General features: G+C 35.0%; 1 protein-coding gene and 1 long non-coding RNA gene across 2 annotated transcripts; one reads left to right on the forward strand and one right to left on the reverse strand.

Annotated features, from left to right (window-relative positions):
- Positions 1–700: 700 nt before the first annotated feature.
- On the reverse strand, positions 701–2,079 carry LOC130048410 (uncharacterized). The gene is made up of 2 exons (XR_008797191.1): positions 1,864–2,079; positions 701–831 (listed from the first exon to the last, which is right to left on the reverse strand). It is a non-coding gene; the product is annotated as an uncharacterized LOC130048410 (long non-coding RNA).
- Positions 1,353–5,157, forward strand: LOC130048407 (protein rolling stone-like). Its single transcript, XM_056145068.1, has 4 exons — positions 1,353–1,576; positions 1,885–2,104; positions 2,622–2,732; positions 4,719–5,157. The coding sequence occupies exons 1-4, from the start codon at positions 1,448–1,450 to the stop codon at positions 5,114–5,116; spliced, it is 858 nt and encodes a 285-aa protein (XP_056001043.1). The 5' UTR covers positions 1,353–1,447; the 3' UTR covers positions 5,117–5,157.
- The last annotated feature ends 14,237 nt before the right edge of the window (positions 5,158–19,394 follow it).

Here is a 19,394-nt window from a genome sequence, read left to right on the forward strand (position 1 = left end):
ATAATAATAATAATAATAAGAAACAGAGTAAAAACAATATGTTCCCAAACTTTGTTTGGGGAACATAATAATAAGAAACAGAGTAAAAGCAATATGTTCCCAAACTTTGTTTGGGGAACATAATAATCCTACAACAAGACTATGCACTTATGTCTAAGATAACATATATACAAAGAAGTGTGTTAAACAATTTAACAAGTACGCCAAAACACAATACAATAAATATGACGACAATGCTTTGATTTGACAGTATATACAAATGTAATAGAAAATAAAAATATTCTTCTGCACTTTGTGTATGACAAAAATAACGATTTTAAATATACAAAATTCTGAAAATGTCAGGGGAATTTCGATTTGTCCTGTGTTTGTTGAACTTGCAAGTGTTTACTGGTTATGCTTTGTAAATAGGACAGAATGTTCAAATATAAAGTTTAATTAGCAAAAAAAAAAAAAAATAAAAAATTTCACATTTCAATGCGTTCTCATTCTTGGAAATATATGGGGGTATGAACAGCAACGCTTCACGCCGGCATACTTTTTTCATGATGCGCAAACGCGCTTCATTTATTTTCAAAAACGAAATTAATTTCTGAAGTACAAGAATAATTAATCCTTAATTAAACGTGATGGTGACTGTAATTAACACTGTACATGCATATTTGATTAACTATCAAAATTCACTAAGTTGGAAAAAATATAAAAATATGACTATGTTTATTACACACGAATTATATACTTCATGATTTTACAAGATGATGTATTCATAATTGTTCTGCTTAGTCACGATCTTTCTCTTTTAGCGCGTAGATCGGACATCGTCTCTACCGTCTGTGATAAAAAAAAATCATAAGTAAAATAGACAACTGCAAAATAATTGCATGTATCTCAACACAACAATTCACGCGTGCAAGAGAAGGGGACACTTGAATCCGTTCCTTTTGAATGTCGGACCGCATCCAAATCCTCTTCAAGCTGTGACAAAAAGAGAATATGATTCCTTGCTGCGAATATCCTCGTAAGTTATTCACCCATACAACGTCTATGAAAACAGATTAAGGTGTATAAGCTAGCATCCAAAGTTCGTAATAATCTTAATACCTTTAATTCTGTGGTCATTAAAATCTACTACGGAGAAGCTTAAGGGTAGCTGTGAAATAGCCGGGGTACGCGTAGTACCACTTATGTGAAGGAGACATAATCTTGTAAATTAGCGTGAAATATTCGGACCAGTTTTTTTTTTTTTCATTTCTTATCGGACACGTTGGACGAACGGGAGAAACATGACGTAAAATAGTTATCTAATAGCATATACTAATATCGCACGACCTATAGTGGTCGGATGACAAATACCTACGACGTTATGAAATAACGGCCAATACTGCTGTGTATATCAGAAACGATTATCAACGAATACCTGCGGAGTATTTGTGGCATAAAATGAATCATGACTTTCAAACAAGAAGTTAAAGTGGAAGCGATGGAGGGATGCATTTGTTCGATATGTAAAGAAGAATTTCGACTGTGCAATTTATCATTAAAACACGACAAAGCGAAATATTTCGTCACTTCACAGGTATGATCAATTTAATCACTTTCGGATATAAATCATAAACGAAAAATATTTAAAGAAAATATTCCAAAACAATTCATATCATTATTTGTAATTTTACACGTTTTTTCTTGCTTGAACTGTAATTTTTGATTTTCCTACTCATGAATAATATGAGCCTATAATTAGTTCCAGTCATTAAATAAACATAGAAAAAAATCTCGTATACGTATCACCCAGCAAAAATGTCTAGCTTTCATATATTCAAAATTTCGAATATATTATAAAATTCCACGAAACATACACTGTACCTTGCGATTATTGACTTTTAGCACGGACCTAGGTATTTCTACCCGGTATGGACGTCATTTTGGGCACTCTACCATCTCTTAAACCTTCTCCTGATGCCATACTATTCCAGCCAGTGGCCAAACGAAATGGCCTGGCCCTTGTATCTGACCAACATAGGCTACAGCCTCCTTGGGATCTTCTCGGTGTGTGATTGCGTCATCACTATTTATGTATATGCAAAACGATCGGATGTTTTATCTGGTGAGTACATTATACATGCATTTCGCGAGTCAATCTAATTAGAATTAGTATGCGAGCGGATATAACTTCTAATTTTAATTATATTGTTCGCGTGTTAAATATAACTCAGTGTGTTAATCATAACCTAAGAGAGAAAATAGTTTGAAGTACAGTGCATCACATAAAGACACTATTTGATTGATATTCCCCCAAAGCGTTTACATATATATTTTTTACAATGTATTTAATATGAAACCAAAATTCTACATCCATGTAACAAAGTTTGGGCAGCAGACAGTGCCCCCCAACCGATGGTTTGACGTCGTTCACCGCAGAAAATGTTACATTGATAACGTTTGATATCGGCTACTGGAAAAGGCTTAATCATTTCATCATGTCTTCTGTACAAGCAGATCAAATTAATGAGAGGCTATAGTTTCATTCTTGCTACTGCACATTTGAATACGTTAAGTACTACATATATGAATTTATTTCAAACACTGACACATTCTCACGTTGATGAATACCTCTATTTCAGGGAGCACATCAGGGTCCCCGTGGTACCTGCAGCTCGTGTGGTGTTTATACAACATCAACAATGTGGTGGCACTCACCATTTCCATATCATACTACAGTCTCCTCACCGTCAGTAAGTCAGTTCAAGTCACGAATTACAGATTCTGTATAATACTACAGTCTCCTCACCGTCAGTAAGTCAGTTCAAGTCACAAATTACAGAATTCTATGACATTTGGTGTGTTTGTATATTTAGAAGGTGAATAAAATTTTCTACTTTCATTTAATGCTGAACAAGTCATGGTATTACGAAATTCATCCTCATTTTCACATAAAGTACAAGTTCTCCGATTTCTGAGCACGTACATAACATATAGCTTAACAATGTAAACAACAGTATTGTAATAGATGATGAAAAATGTAAAAGAACAGTCTAGTCTATTTTGGGACTGCCACATTCGTAATCAAATTCTGTGTTTAGGTTCGGTTATGTGTAGGGGTAACGACCCGCTGTTTTAACTCAAAATTTAATAAAGTTTATACATTGTGTTAATACATTCAGGGTACTTGTCCAATTTGAATGTCATTTCGTCAAGCGTTTTCATGCTAAAATTCTGAAATTTCGAATTGTGGCTGGTTTTAGTGGTACAAGTAAGAGTGGACAATAACAAAAAGAAATCAGAGGTAAATGTAACTCAAAGTATGGTCTTTGATTTAACTTTTTAATTAATCAAATCTGATTTTGTGGTAAGATTTGTTTCACGTCGAGCATTTTTCACTCATATTGAGACTTTAACTGTAGGTTAAGTACCACAAAGTTAGACCTACATGTATGCTTAGCGTTCAGATCCGTAACAGTGAGGGTTCTTTATCGTGCCAACATCTGCCTAGACCGTGAATCTTCGTTTTTAAGGTCATATATCGGGAAGACTGATTTTCACTTCTAAATGCCGAGCGTTTGGCGAAGGAGCAAACACTACCTATGTTAACGGGACTCAAACTCACGACCTCCTCCCGGTTACGAAGCGAACACTTTACATCTGAGCTACCGCGACCGATCTTATGTGATAATAAGAAAATAGAAGATATTCAATGTTTTGTTGTTGGATATCGAATTTGTTTCACAAGTGAATGTAACAAATAATGTTACATGTAACATCTGAAGATATAGTGTTAACATATGAAAATACAACCAATGTATCCCTTGACCTTGATAATGCTCCATATTTGGTAATAATTATGCAAACAGGTGGTACTAAAAACCGAGTCGAGCTAGTTTGCAACAAACATGTATAATTCATTGTCTATGATGAAAGCAATGTTAATTTCAAAAGGGGTGTAAGGAATGAATTTATTATTTTTTCGTTGGATGAGGAATTCCACGGGAAAAAAAAAAAAAAAAAAAGCGCATGATGCAAAAGAGTTTTCCGTCTTTTTTTTTCGTGGAATTCCTCCATGCAACGAAAAAATAATAAATTCATTCCTTATCATTTAATATTTTAAAACATTGAGTTTATATGATAAAACATTTCATTTGAGTTGAATTTGCGAGTTATTCTTGGACTACATTCTACGTCATTTCGAGATGGGCGTAGTAATTTGTGAATACACAACTTAAAAAAAACCCAATTAAATCCGTTAGGCCTAAAGGCGACTTCCACGAACTGTTGAGCAAACGGGTTTCTTGCGGACTGAAGAATGCAGTTTTAATAGGATGATTTAGAGATAAGTCCTGTTGAGAGAAAATTGCAGGAATTTTGTTGAGTGGAACTGGAATTAAGTGCAAAGTTCGATGTTGGTACTAACGGAAAGCGTGAGACACGTGTATAATCAAGATGTGGGATGCCAGGTAGGGTTCTCTTGAGGGTTGTCATGGCTTCCAGGAGGACAAGTGAGTGTTACAGAGGAGTTTTCGAGTTTTATCAGTGAATTCCTAAGGCGTCACAGCTATTGTAACGCCGTACGGAAACCTCGTTTCGGTGCCCACTCATAAACATATCTGACGTTTTTCAGGTTTCAATGTCATCCAAATTTTCTGTGTGCATATATTAGATTTTGAAGGTGTAAATTGGTACATCATGTTACAATGGTCGCTATCATGTCTATCTTAACTTTGCAGGTTTCGATCCGCCCAGCATCATCACCCATACGATGAACGCACTGTTTACTATCGCCAACATCCTGGTATGTGCCAAGCCGACTAAGCTTTTACACGTGTACCAACCCCTCATCTTCTCTATAGCTTACCTTGTGCTCTCCCTCCTTCATTATGCCGCGGGAGGATCCGCGATCTACACCGTGTTGGACTGGGACAATGTTTCCGTCGCCCTGCCGACAGCTTTTATAGTGATTTTCGTTCTGGGAATATTACTGCATTTCTTTGTGTTTGTTATTTTTAAACTCCGCGTGCTTCTTTATGACAGGTTGTGCAGCAAAACGAAAATTGACATTATCCAAGTTTCAATCATAGACAAGGCGGGTAGTAAGAAGGAAAACAAATACAAAGAAGAACCGTAATGTTTGTGTAATTATTATATTTTATGTGATTTTATAACGTTATAATTATAATTCACTGTGTAATTACTATGTTACACATTATAATCACAATAGTATATTGTGTAATAATACTAGTATATTGTGTAACTATTCATGGTATGCTACATGTATATGATTATTACAGGCTAATGTACAATTATCATAATATACTCTGTAATTCTTTAACAATTCGGCCCGGAGGTTATAAAACTTTTACCGTACTCATACTCAAACTTAGCCATGTTTGTTTTGAGTACAACTCTGAGAGCAAGCTTCAAAGCATAATCGAAAAATCTTGAACATGTACTCCATTTGAGGATGAAAATAATATCATGAAAGTTTTGTAACCTTCACTTTTAAATATGAGTACGATTTAGAGCATGGAGTGCGATTTTGAGTATGAAAAAGGTGTTCAAAAATTGCTTTATAACCTCCAGGTCAGATGTTTAATTGTAATTGTAGTACGTTGTATATCTATAATAGCATGTTTTGTAATTATCATAGTTCATGTACATAATGTATCTATGTAATTATCATAATATACTGTGTAATTATTACAGTATCTGTGTAATTATTACAGTATCTGTGTAATTATTATAGTATCTGTGTAATTATTATAGTATGCTGTGTAATTATTATAGTATGCTGTGTAATTATTATAGTGTCTGTGTAATTATAGTATGCTGTGTAATTATTACAGTATCTGTGTAATTATTACAGTATCTGTGTAATTATTATAGTATCTGTGTAATTATTACAGTATCTGTGTAATTATTACAGTATCTGTGTAATTATTACAGTATCTGTGTAATTATTACAGTATCTGTGTAATTATTATAGTATCTGTGTAATTATTATAGTATGCTGTGTAATTATTACAGTATCTGTGTAATTATTATAGTATCTGTGTAATTATTATAGTATGCTGTGTAATTATTACAGTATCTGTGTAATCATTATAGTATCTGTGTAATTATTATAGTGTCTGTGTAATTATTATAGTATGCGGTGTAATTATTATAGTATGCTGTGTAATTATTATAGTATCTGTGTAATTATTATAGTATCTGTGTAATTATTATAGTATGCTGTGTAATAATAGTATCTGTGTAATTATTACAGTATCTGTGTAATTATTATAGTATACTGTGTAATTATTACAGTATCTATGTAATTATTATAGTATGCTGTGTAATTATTATAGTATTCGTGTAATTATTATAGTATGCTGTGTAATTATTATAGTATGCTGTGTAATTATTATAGTGTCTGTGTAATTATAGTATGCTGTGTAATTATTATAGTATGCTGTGTAATTATTATAGTATGCGGTGTAATTATTATAGTATGCTGTGTAATTATTATAGTATCTGTGTAATTATTATAGTATACTGTGTAATTATTATAGTATGCTGTGTAATTATTATAGTATACTGTGTAATTATTACAGTATCTATGTAATTATTATAGTATGCTGTGTAATTATTATAGTATTCGTGTAATTATTATAGTATGCTGTGTAATTATTATAGTATGCTGTGTAATAATAGTATCTATGTAATTATATTATCTTTGTAATACGCCAGTTTCGAGATACGAACTCTTCTGTATAGGAGGTGCATTTAGTGGAACTTTGAATGCCAAAGTGGAACAGAGTGGATATGCAGCCAACGAGGAAGACGATGAAATGTATTAAAAGCGGCTTCTCTTTAAATATGTGAATGTGGGAAATACTAAATACTATCGAAAGAAATGTTTTACCGAAGAGGAAACATACAAACAATGTCATATTTGCAAGAAATATCTTGGATATGGTACTTATGACCAGCGAAATAACGTGATAGGATAAGAACTCTATGTATTTAATTACTCCCTAAATACTTATCACTTACTTAGTTTGTGTATCAGTCGAATTCATGTTATCAAACAGCGTATGAGAAACTTACTGAGTACATTCACTTACACTGTGATGAATATCTGTCCCACTCCCGCGAGTAAACAAATTCTTTCGCGCCTTACTATGTACGAGAGTTCTCCAAAGGGAAATAACTCGGACGTATCTCGAAACCGGCGTATTATCATAGCATACTGTGCAATTATCATGGTATATGTGTTATTTATTTATAGTACAGTGTATAATGTTGAATTGCCGGAGTCCTACCTCATTGTTTTTAATTTATTTCACTTCGTTGAATTCATTGTATGGTGTAATTGATCATGAAATGTTACAAAAAGGTATAATTATACTGAATTAAATGCATTCAAAGTTTGTCTGTGTATAATATTTCAAAGGATGTGGGCGCGTTATCTAGGTTTACGACAGGAATCGTCTTCAACGCATCCTTAGTACAAACAGCATAATATTTCTGACGTTTTAGTTTTTAACTTTATTCAATCCGTGAATCGGAAATAACAACTCCCAGTAGCCATAACTTGAATTTGCAGGAAACACCATGGACAATATTTTGTTTTGTTTGAGTAAGCTTTCCACGCGTAAATCAAGCTTTTCTTTTCAGTGAGTATGTTAAGACAGGAACCACGAATGTAATTCAGTGCGCTAATATGGATAAATTGAATAATTTACATCCTCTTCTTTTAGTTTCGATTTTGTTATGCACCAGTTTCTAATCAGTTCTTCTGGGAAAATAAAAGAGAATGTGTAGTAAATTTAATTAAGTCGTACCTCTTCAATCGATAGATAGTGAAAATGTGAACAAACTAATAGAGTCGGTATCCTCTCCCTACCTGCGGTTTAGAAGTTTGAGGTGTAAGCAGAAATACCCCTTCATGCTCAATTCATTTTATTTTCTGTAGTCATATTCTTTTATTTGCTTATCACGAATATTCATACAAATGTAAAGAGAATGTCTTCCCCGGTTGCTACATGCCTGCAATTAATTATCATACTAAAAGCATTGAATGTGATTGAATTTAATTTTCTCTCAATTGATATCCAAAAGCATGTTCTTAGCATGCCATTTTTTTCTTAAAACAGAGGCAGCTACTGACAGATATGTTGATATTTCAACATTCTCGTTTCAAAGCAGCATTTCACATATTCTATGGTCGTTATAATGATCTTATTCTAAATACAGCCTGTCATTAGGTCGAATGCTTTTTAACGTGTTTCATATCAATTGTTGGCTCTTTTTTCACACATTAATTTTGACTGAGGATTACTCCGTTTACCTGATGAAGGTAGAGGACTCAACGCGAGTGTAACCGGTCAACAGGGAATACTTACACTTCATAGACACCATATTCCACGTTTGATGTTTCCAGGAGTCCGTGTTTGCCCCACTCTCAACTTATTTTTGTTTGTACAGGATTTATGAGGTTGATCTCTGTTAGTTATTTTCACCTCTTTTGCATTTCATATAAAAATATGGACAACAGTAATTCATATCTGACTTCAATATGTGTAATATAATTCTTACCCTGCATATCTTTTGTATTTCTTCCAATCGGTTGTTCCATTGATAAAACACACGCACTTGGATCTAGGTTGTTTGACCCCAACTTGTGATTCCCATATTAAAGCGCTCAAGTCATTGATAATGGGCGCGATTGATTTGTCTACACCGACCACAAAGTAAACACCTTTCCGTAATCAAGTGCAAAGGTGTACATCGTCTACACCATGTACAGGACATGTGTTGGTATATGCACTAAAGAAAAATGGTGAAACGGAAAATTTGCAAATGTTTTTTCCGTATTTTGTTAGTTGTGTAGTTATAGTCCAGTGTATTGTATGTATTCATTTACAAGAGTTTAAAATAAAAGAATGAAAACGATTGACATTTCGTACAATCATAAAAAAACAAAAAAACAAAAACAAGTTAGGCGCCAAAAAAAAAAAAAAAAAAAAAATTCAACAAATGTATCGGAGTATGACCTGGTATTTTTTAAAATGTATGTAGGTTTTTATAAAATCACATCAAAATACATTTTTCTACAAAGAATCTTAAATTCTAGTAATTATTAGTCCCCTTCTGATTTGTAAAACCAAAGAGGGCTATTACTTTCTTCCCCATCTGTCCCATGTTGGTTTTCCAGGCTTATTTCCATTATGCTTGCTTGGATTCATTTAAAATTCGCAGCGTAGTTTCAGAGTGGTAAACTAAAGATTAAATTCAAACGTTTGATGGACAAAATTTGAAGAAATTAATTTTTATATTTTTCGTTTTTAATTCTGATTTGCACTTGATTACGGAAAGGTGTTTACTTTGTGGTCGGTGTAGATAAATCAAGCGAGCCCATTATCAATGACTTGAGCGCTTTAATATGGGAATCACAAGTTGGGGTCAAACAACCTAGATCCAAGTGCGTGTGTTTTATCAATTGTGTTCCGATGGAAATGCGCTGTAAGTAGGACGTCTGGTTTTGCAAACAAAATACTTCATTGAATTCACAATTCAAGTTCATTACATAAGGGACATATTAATAAAAATATATATCAAATCTGTTTATTACGCGAGTATTTTTGTATAGTCGGTGAGCCAAGTCTGATACGTTGGCAGTTCTCAATTTACCGTATTCCTGCAGTCGTGTGTATGCGAAATCGGCCTTCAAACAGTTGATAGCAAGTAGTATTTTCAATTTCTTAATAAGTATTTAACATACAGATATGAATATTATACCGTTATGTTACAAGATTATTTAAATATTTCCCCCACGTATTTTCTTCAAAGACCCAATATATTTCATCCCTGATAAAAACTACTTACGAAAACTATATGAACAAAACAACAGGGGATGCTTACTCCTAGGCACCTGATCCCACCTCTGGTGTGTCCAGGGGTCCGTGTTTGCCCAACTATCTATTTTGTATTGCTTATAGGACTTATGACATTGATCACTGTTCGTTATCTTCACCTTGTATTAAATTAATTCGACAACGGTAAACATGGTGACTTGGTACCAATTTATCGGGTAACAAAGGTCAAACAATGTCAAATGTACATTTCCTCGAATATCAAATACAGTCGTCAATTAATGGAGGCCCTGGTAGAGGACTTAACACTCGAGAATGTTTCACTCATATGGAGACCTCACCTCTGCAGGTGTAGGGCTGCAAAATTTAGGCCTATGCTCGGCGCTTACGGCCTTCGAGCAGGGAGAGATCCTTATCATGCCACACCTGCTGTGACACGGGGCCTCAGTTTTTGCGGTCTCATCCGAAGGACCGCCCCATTTAGTCGCCTCGTACGACAAGCAAGGGATACTGAGGACCTATTCTAACCCGGATCCCGACGTGATATTTATGCCCCCCTTCAAAGAAAAGGGGCATATTGGTTTGCACATATCGGTCGGTAGACCACATGTTGTCCGCTCAATATCTTGAGAACCATTCACTTGATGATAATGATATTTCATATGTGGGTTGGTTATGAGTAGAAGAGGACCCCTATTGTTTTTCAGGTCAAAAGGTCAATCTACTCTGGACATAGGAGTATAATGTCCACTCAATATCTTGAGAACCTTTTGCTTTGGCACACTGGTACATCCTAAGAAGTAGATGACCCCTATTGATTTTGAGGTCATATGGTCAAATTGGGCATAGGAATATACTTACCATTCAATGTCTAGAGAACCCTTTGCTGGACAGACATCAAACTTGGTACACAAGTACATCTTCAGAAGAAGATGACCCCTGTTGATTTTGAGGTCACATGGTCAAAGTTCAAGGGTCAATCTGGAGATACGAATATACTGTCCGTTCAATATCTTGAGAACCATTCGCTTGACAGCCATCAAACTTGGTACACTGGTACGTCTTCAGGAGAAAATGACCCCTTTTGATTTTGAGGTCACATGGTCAAAGGTCAAACTGGACAAAGAAATATAATGTCTGCTCAATATCTTTCCAGTTTACTTTCGGAAGGTCGGTGGTCTCTTCCCAGGTACATTGTATCTGGGTTCTCTCTTCCACCAATAAAAACTGGGCGCTACCAGATACTGAAAAATTGTTGAGTGTGGCGGAAAACATCAATCAATCTTAAAACCCTTTACTTGACAGACATCAAACTTAGTACACTGGTAAATCTTCAGAAGAAAATGACTCCTATTGATTTTGAGGTCACATGGTCAAAGGTCAAACTAGACATGAGAATATACTATCTGCTCAGTATCTTGAGAACCTTTTTCTTAACAGACATCAAACTTGGTACACTGATACGTCTTCAGGAGAAGATGACCCCTATTGATTTTGAGATCACATGGTCAAACTGGACATAGGAATGTACTGTCCATTCAATATCTTGAGAACCCTTTGCTTGACATACATCAAACTTGGTACACTGGTACATCATCAGGAGAAGATGATACTTATTGATTTTGAGGTCACATAGTCAAAGGTTAAGGGTCAAACTGGACATAGGAATATACTGTCCGTTCAATATCTTGAGAACCCTTTGCTTGACAGACATTAAACTTGGTACATCATCAGGAGAAGATGACACCTATTGATTTTGAGGTCGCGTGGTCAAAGGTCAAACTGGACATAGGAATATACTGTCCGCTCAATATCTTGAGAACCCTTTGCTTGACAGATATCAAACTTGGTACATCTTCAGGAGAAGATTGATTGATTGTATCTTGCTTAAAGTAGACCTATACACGGCCTACGTCACAATCAAATGTAAATGCGGAACCACGCGTCCGTTTTCCGAAATGTGGTATTTTAAAGATATCAGTTTGATTTTTACATGGCGATATGATTGTCCGATATTGATTCCTTCCAAGGCGTTCTTATCAGCTGCGGTCAAATTTTGTATTTTAAAAAAAGGGAGGGGGAGGGCTAAAGATGATTCAAGCTTTAGATAAAAATCGGTTGGAGAACAGACAATATTTTGGCGGATGAGGGCGTCCGTGAGATACATTGACTATTCATGTATGTAAAAGTTTTACAATGATCCATGTTCAACATATGGAATTACGCGGGCATCAGAAAGTTGGAGAGACGGATGGGAAAGGGGGGCCAATTCACCAGCATCATCATAATAATAATATTATTTCTTTTGTGAGGATCCGGGTTAAAGTAGGTCCTCAGTACCCCATGCTTGTCGCAAGAGGCAACTAAATGGGACGATCCTTCGGATGAGACAACAAAAACAGAGGCCCCGTGTCACAGCAGGTGTGGCACGCTAAAAATCCCTACTCAAAGACCGTCGGCGTCGAGCATAGGCCTAAGTTTTGCAGCCCTTCACCAGCAATGGTGACGTCTCCATATGAGTCAAAAATTCTCGAGTGTAAAAATTGCTTATTCAAAACTACGCAGCTGTTGAGTCCAAATTATCATTAACAAATACATGGTAAGCTTGTGTAAAAATAAAAGTTCACACTTCGCTGCTCCAGTGACCACAACTATCGTAGTTGTGTTCGCTGCTCCAATGTTGCAGATCTTGACGCATGCTTCAAAGAACGGCTGCAAATAATTTGTTTTATTTCACCGACCGTCTGTCATTTTTTCCTCACCCTCTCTCCTTTTTTTCAAAATTATTGGGGCGACATCTGTATAACGCGATTACAACTATAGTTCCTTATTGAGATTGCATCTACATATATCGGCGTAAGTGGTGTACATGTACGTATATCCAATTTATGTACATGCAAATGATTCCATGATAAAAGATATAACACACATTACACACATGCATTAATCATATAAGCAAAACTATCAACATTCAGTTTGTTACTTTCGTTTTACATTCACATTCTGAATACCCTCTTCTACAATTTGTTTTCAGATAAAATGTAAAATCTAATTGCAAACCACATGTATCTATAATACTTATAGTTTAACATAGTTCAAATTATTATCCAAGGTTGTAAATATACTCGAATTTCATATATCGTATGAAAATATGATAATGTATAATTCAAGATTTGGGGGGGGGGGGGGGGGTGTACTTGTTATAGAGCTTATAGCTTTTAAAATGATAAGTCAACATATGATTTTCTTATGCAAATCCTTTTTCTGAGATAATAATCTGTAAATTAGAAACAATTTAATCAAGGTTTAGTCCATAAAAATTGGGGGAAAAGACCAATATTGACATCAAATGGCATTTTCAACAGCATTTCTTTTAACTTGTGTGGACTCACAAAGCGTACATTATGAAAATAGTTATTCAAATTTATTAAAATAAATGATTACATATCATTAAATAATGGGTATATAGTCTATGTTGCTTATTACAGCCCATTTGTTTTGGAAAAATAATAATTATTAAGAAAAATAAGAAAGAGGAATACATTTTCATTAATGCTGATTATATGTGGATGGGGTACTTACTTTTGAGAAGCAATAACAATGAAATTAGCAAGTTGACATATATATTTTTCAATGTTTATCTATTACTGGAATATATATCTATCTTATAAAGGCAATTTTTTCATGATAAGAGTCCATTTAAGGCCGAGTATAGGTCTACCTTAAGATCAGTAAAACTTGTGGACTTAATTATAGTTTTACCTATTTGGTTCCTGCTGATTTCATTACCCAGTATGTGGAATACATGTACACGTGCCTGGCTTGAATTCAGTTTAGAAATTATACATGTAACATATTTAATTGCTATAGTTTACTGAAAAATAAATTGTACAAAATCGTCAGGGAATGTCAACATTTTATTAATTCAAAAAACTATTGCAAAATATAACAACCTACATGTAACGATCACGAGATTTTAAAATATGCAATTCGAGAGGATAATTTGTAATCTTTTTCCTATATTTACACATACTTGGTCATTAAACTGATATATATTACTAAGCCCAGGAACGAACTCTAAAAGTTCTGAAAAGTTGCGTTATTAGATTAAAATCATATTTAGCCTGGACCTAGACGCTGTGAGTGAGAATGGAGACTTCAATTATTGGTCGTCGATGTGTTAATCACCCAATAGTAGTTCCTCACGGTATTGTATTTGCTATGCGCTCTGCAGTTCTGTTGTTTCCTTCAGAAACATCGATCCTCTCACTGTAATAATGGCCTTCTTTTGACTTCCACCACATCTTTGTGTCACACTTGTCATTTTTCCATGACTGGTATATTTACAATATCCTTAAGAGTCTTCTTGTTCGCTTGTACTGTAAGCATGCGTGACATCCAAGCCATTGTCATTGTTTCTTCACAGCTTCTGTGTTTGCTATGCACTTCATAGTCTTGTGAAACATGAAAGGTTATAACGATTCTATCATCCTCTATCCCCTGGAGTATCTGCTGATGTCACAACAGGCACATCGTCTCTGCGTTTAAGAGAATGAAATTAAATGAATTGATCCAAGTCGGGCATTTGCGGTCTGTTACTTGCAAATATAGCGACATGAAATGATAGTTCAATCACAATATTCCTGTTTAAACAAATTGATTACAACAGTACAAATAAACATATTAAACCAAGGACAAGCAGCATTATATTCAAACTAAATACTTGATCGCCACAATACAACTGCGACATATTGTCAGGGAGGGGTATCCTGTACAATTCTATGGAGGGTAATATCATAAAATGGACACCATTGTATGAAAATCTCCATTTCCATTGAAACTATTAGACAATACCTTAACTAAACATGCCATCAATTCGTAATCAAAGTTTATAACCTCTCTCATGCCATTTGCCAAACAATACCCTCCTTAGAAAGCATAGGAAGATGAGAATTTTATATTAACCCAACACAATGGACCATGAATTAGTAGTGTTTTACGTGTCCTTTAAAAACTTGTGAATCTCAGAATCAAACAATATTGTTGAAGTGTAATGGTTATAACCAGGTTCACATAAAAAAAAAATAAAAATAAAAATATCAACAAAAAAATCAACAATTGATAATTTAACACGAGTACCGCAAAAAATACAACATACGCCCGTTAGACCTTCAGTGATATACCTGTATCCACGATGAGAAAAAGTCCAGAAACTAAATAACCTACTTTAACTGTTTTCCTCCATTGACAAAATTCATGCCACTTTTAACTCCATTTAAAAAATCAACACAACGAAGACTTTGATTTTGAAAATTTTCAAAATATCCCCTTTTCCTTCAGTAAAACCGGTGTCATTTGACCTTGATCCTAAATTGTAGGTCCTAACATCCTCTTATCATTTTTGATGAACCCATGTCTCTATCAATCCTAGTTCTAAAGTTATACAACTTTTTATAATCAAGGTCAATGGGGATATTTTTTTGTAGGTCACTACACCCTTTTATCATTTCAGAAGATTCCATATCTCTATCAGTCCCAGTTCTAAAGTTATACCAGACTTATGTTTGGGTCAGAGGTCAAGGTCACTGGAGTCACTTGACCTTGGTACGAATGTGCAGATCCCATCATCCTTTTATTATTTCTGAAGATTCCACCTCTTTATCAGACCTTGTTCTAAAGTAATACCAAGTTTATGATCAGAGGTCAAGGTCACTTGACCTTCATACTAATTTGTAGATCTCATTATTCTTTCATCATTTCTGAAGCCCCCGGGTCTCAGACCTGGGTCTTAAGTAATACCAGTTCTAAAGTCAGAAGTCACTGTACTCACTTGACCTTGATTCTAGTTTGCAGGCCTTGTCATCCTCTTGTCATTTCTGTAACTGAAAAATTGTTGAGTGTGGCGGAAAACAGCAATCAATCAATCTTGCCATTTCAGAAGATTCCATGTCGCTAGTCGTTACTAGTGCCGGATTTAAAGTTATACCAGTTTTTATGTTCATGGTCAGAGGTCAAGGTCACTTGACCTTGATACTAATTTGTAAGCCCTGTCTATTCATTTTTGAAGACCCCAGAACTCTATCATATTTGTCAAGTTGAAGTTTGGAATTAATCTTTTTCCCATAGAGTTCTATTCCTTTTGATTCTCCCGAAATGTACCCTAACCCCCTTCAATCTGAAAACAAAAACATTTCTGCACATCTATATACATTGGCCTATAATACCCTTGAATATCTATTACTTTCATCGACTGGTTACAGAGAACGTTATCGGATAGTATTAAGTACGAGAAATAAGCGGAAGAATAAGAACCGAGCCAAAACAATGTCTCCAAATTTTGTTTTGGAGACTTAATTATGTATTTCTCTGATAGGGGGATTGTGACAAAAATTCAGGGCAATACATGAGTTCATAACGGAAAAAAATCTGGAAAACTGTTTGACCTACTTTTATTTCTAAAGTAGGCACCTGATCCCACCTCTGGAGTGTCCAGGGGTCCGTGTTTGCCCAACTATCTATTTTGTATTGCTTGTGGGGGTTATGAGATTGATCACTGTTCGTTGTCTTCACCTTTCATGATGCACCAATATAGCTAAAATGTAAACTGATTTTAAATTCCCCTGAGACGAAGCTTGTGACTAAATACAATATTTGTATCCGTAACAAAAACAAAGGTTTCCTAACAAGTGATACTACGACCGTGACCTTTGACATTGAGAAACAAAAGACATCCTCTGTTTGGCATAAAATGTATTTGTACGAAGTTTGACGATCCTAGTCCTAACGGTTCGGTCTGCATCAAGTTCACAAAGTTTTCCTACTGAATGATACATGCACTACGACCTTTGCCTTAGACCTTAAAGAATAAAAGGAGTCTTCAACTTGGCATGAGGAGTATGTGTACCAAGTTTGATGGACCTGGTCCCAATAGTTCAGTCTGTATTCTGCCAACAATGTTATTCTCTCAACTGATACTAATAAGCTGACCTTGAAAAACTGTAGACATCTTCCTCTCATCATGGTGATGAAATGCACCAAGTTGTAATATCCTGGAGCTTACGGTTCAGTCTGTATCTTACATACTATGGTTTTGACCTTTGAGAAACGATAGGCATCTTCCTCTCATCATGGTGATCAAATCTACCAAGTAGTAAGATCCTGGATCTTAACAGTTCATTTTGTATTTTGTCTTCAAGGTCCGGACAGACAGACGAACGACGCCATACCTTACTCTATGACGCGCGTATAAAAAAACATATGCGTATTCATCGAAACAGATCGATGCCATCGACTCTGTAAAAGATTGACGAGAGTTAAGTTTTACTGAGTAGAAGACAATACGATAATTAAAGATACTAATATACATTAACCAGCGTGTGTGCATGACCCTTTTGTGTATCATTCTAATCATATTCTATCGTTGAGATTTTCGACTTAGGAATCTATGAAATAATCGAGAACTTTAATTTCAACTAAAACAGAATTTTACTTACTGACTTACAGATCAAGAGTTATGACTTATACATCATGAGTGTTGACTTACACAAGAGGAAACTTGACTGGCACAACAGGAGTTTAGACATACGCAACAGTTTTGACTTTCACAACGCAAAACTCCTTCCATTCAGACGGGACAAGTTTAATGAACCTGACCTTCTCCCATGAGCGATTATAATTGAATCAAGGGTTTCTTTTTGAAATGACAACATCCTTTACTTAATGATTTGGAACAGAAAAAATAAATAAATGGATTAGCCGTGAATTTAATTGAATTGAAGAAGAAACATATATTGAAAAGTAATGGTCCATTTACTATCCAATTGATCGTGCAGAACAATTCTAGAAACTTCAAGATGTCAATGACAAGAAAGGGTCCATTGGAGATAAAATAATTAACCAGAATTGCGTAAATAGATTTTGTCATTCTTGAAGTTAAGCGATGGATATGAACATCAGAACCCATGTTTGTTTTACGTAATCTTCTAATTTTAGCACGATGTATAACTACCAACAAAATCAAAGTCGTCACCCAGAAGAGGATACCCAATGCACCGAAGTAAGGCATTAAACACTCCAAATCCATTCTCTTGCAAATTAGTTGAACTGCTATAGAAATAACACAAATGTTTAATGCTAAAGTCATTAAAAGGCAGAAAAGGGATTTTCTGACTATTCTCTTTGGAGTTTGAAATCGAGCATATTTGATTGGATTCTTCATTAAGGAATATCTCTCAATGGCAAACAACACCGTATTTTCATTGGACCATATCACAGCAGTCGCCATTACAAAGAAGACACTTCGGTCTACTGCCTCGAATATTTCAGAAATGGAGGTTGCGTATATGGTTCTGCTATTAAGATCCAACGAAGCAGCTGTTAAAGAAATGCATGCACCAATGTCGCTTAGCGCTAAAATGAATATGCAGGTGAACGTCGTTGTGTGGTAGGACCGTTCTTTTATGATTTTGAAACAGAGGATACAGTTGGCGACAGTTCCCACAGTTAAATTTACCAGAGTCAGAATAAAGATTCCACACATGTACCACAACTTGTAGTGACAGGCAGGTAGCCAGCAGTCCAGTGGATCGGTATCATTCCTTACATCACCTCCATTCAGTGAGGCGTGCAAATCTGTGATATTTATTCTGTCCATTGGCCTCTAGAGTAGAAACAATGCATTATTTAGTACACATACCGGTAACTGTGAATTAATTTAGGCATCTACACAATCATACCATTCAAGGTAAACATTAGGAATATATATCGAAAGAGCGCTACAACTGTACCATAAATGGATCTCACGAAAGTTAAGTTTATCGTTTTTCAAGCAGATATTTATCGTTTTTAATTGGTTCATTAGTTTCACCAAGACGTGTTTCAAAATATTTGCTTTTTTCTATTACTGCGAATTTGAAGTCAGATGCCATTAAAATAGATACAGGCACTTATCACAGTCTACCATTTATATGTTACGTTATCAATAATTAGCCTTGTTACAATGAGGAATGCCAGTCTCCCGTCACCTACATGCATATAATTATGTATGAACTTGATTAACAATCACAATAATCGTGATGTTTATTTACTCTTTGTTAAGATGAATCTAAATTTTCTTCATTATTCCACTTATGATACAATCCGCACACAATACGAGCCATAACAAGATGTGTTTGTGAAACACAAATGCCCCCGATAATGGCCAATTCCAATGATGGTCAAGGACAGATATCTTGGTACCAGTAGAAAGATCTTATCACAAAAATGCTCATGTGCAATCGTTACCATTTAAAAGTTATGACCAATGTCATTTTTTAAAAAGTAGATCGAAAGGTTTAGTACTCACGGAAAGGTTTTGTTACAAGGAACACTCATGTGAAATATCAAAGCTCTAGCACTCACTGTTCAAATGCTATTAGCAAAGTGAAAGTTATTTAAAAGTAGGCCAAACTCCAAAGTCAATGTCACATGGTTAAAAATTATGGTACCCACGGAAAGATCTTGTTACAAGAAATACTCGTGACATATCAAAGCTCTAGCATTTACTGT

Source organism: Ostrea edulis, chromosome 7 (genome assembly GCF_947568905.1).
Source record: "Ostrea edulis chromosome 7, xbOstEdul1.1, whole genome shotgun sequence".
Classification (NCBI taxonomy): Eukaryota; Metazoa; Mollusca; class Bivalvia; order Ostreida; family Ostreidae; genus Ostrea; species Ostrea edulis.

Bases quoted from the DNA above. Each gene is read 5' to 3' on its own strand.
- LOC130048407 (XM_056145068.1), top strand. From the start codon at position 1,448: ATGACTTTCAAACAAGAAGTTAAAGTGGAAGCGATGGAGGGATGCATT. The intron at 1,577-1,884 runs GTATGATCAATT...ATTGACTTTTAG, and splicing joins AATATTTCGTCACTTCACAG to CACGGACCTAGGTATTTCTA. The intron at 2,733-4,718 runs GTAAGTCAGTTC...TTAACTTTGCAG, and splicing joins CTACAGTCTCCTCACCGTCA to GTTTCGATCCGCCCAGCATC.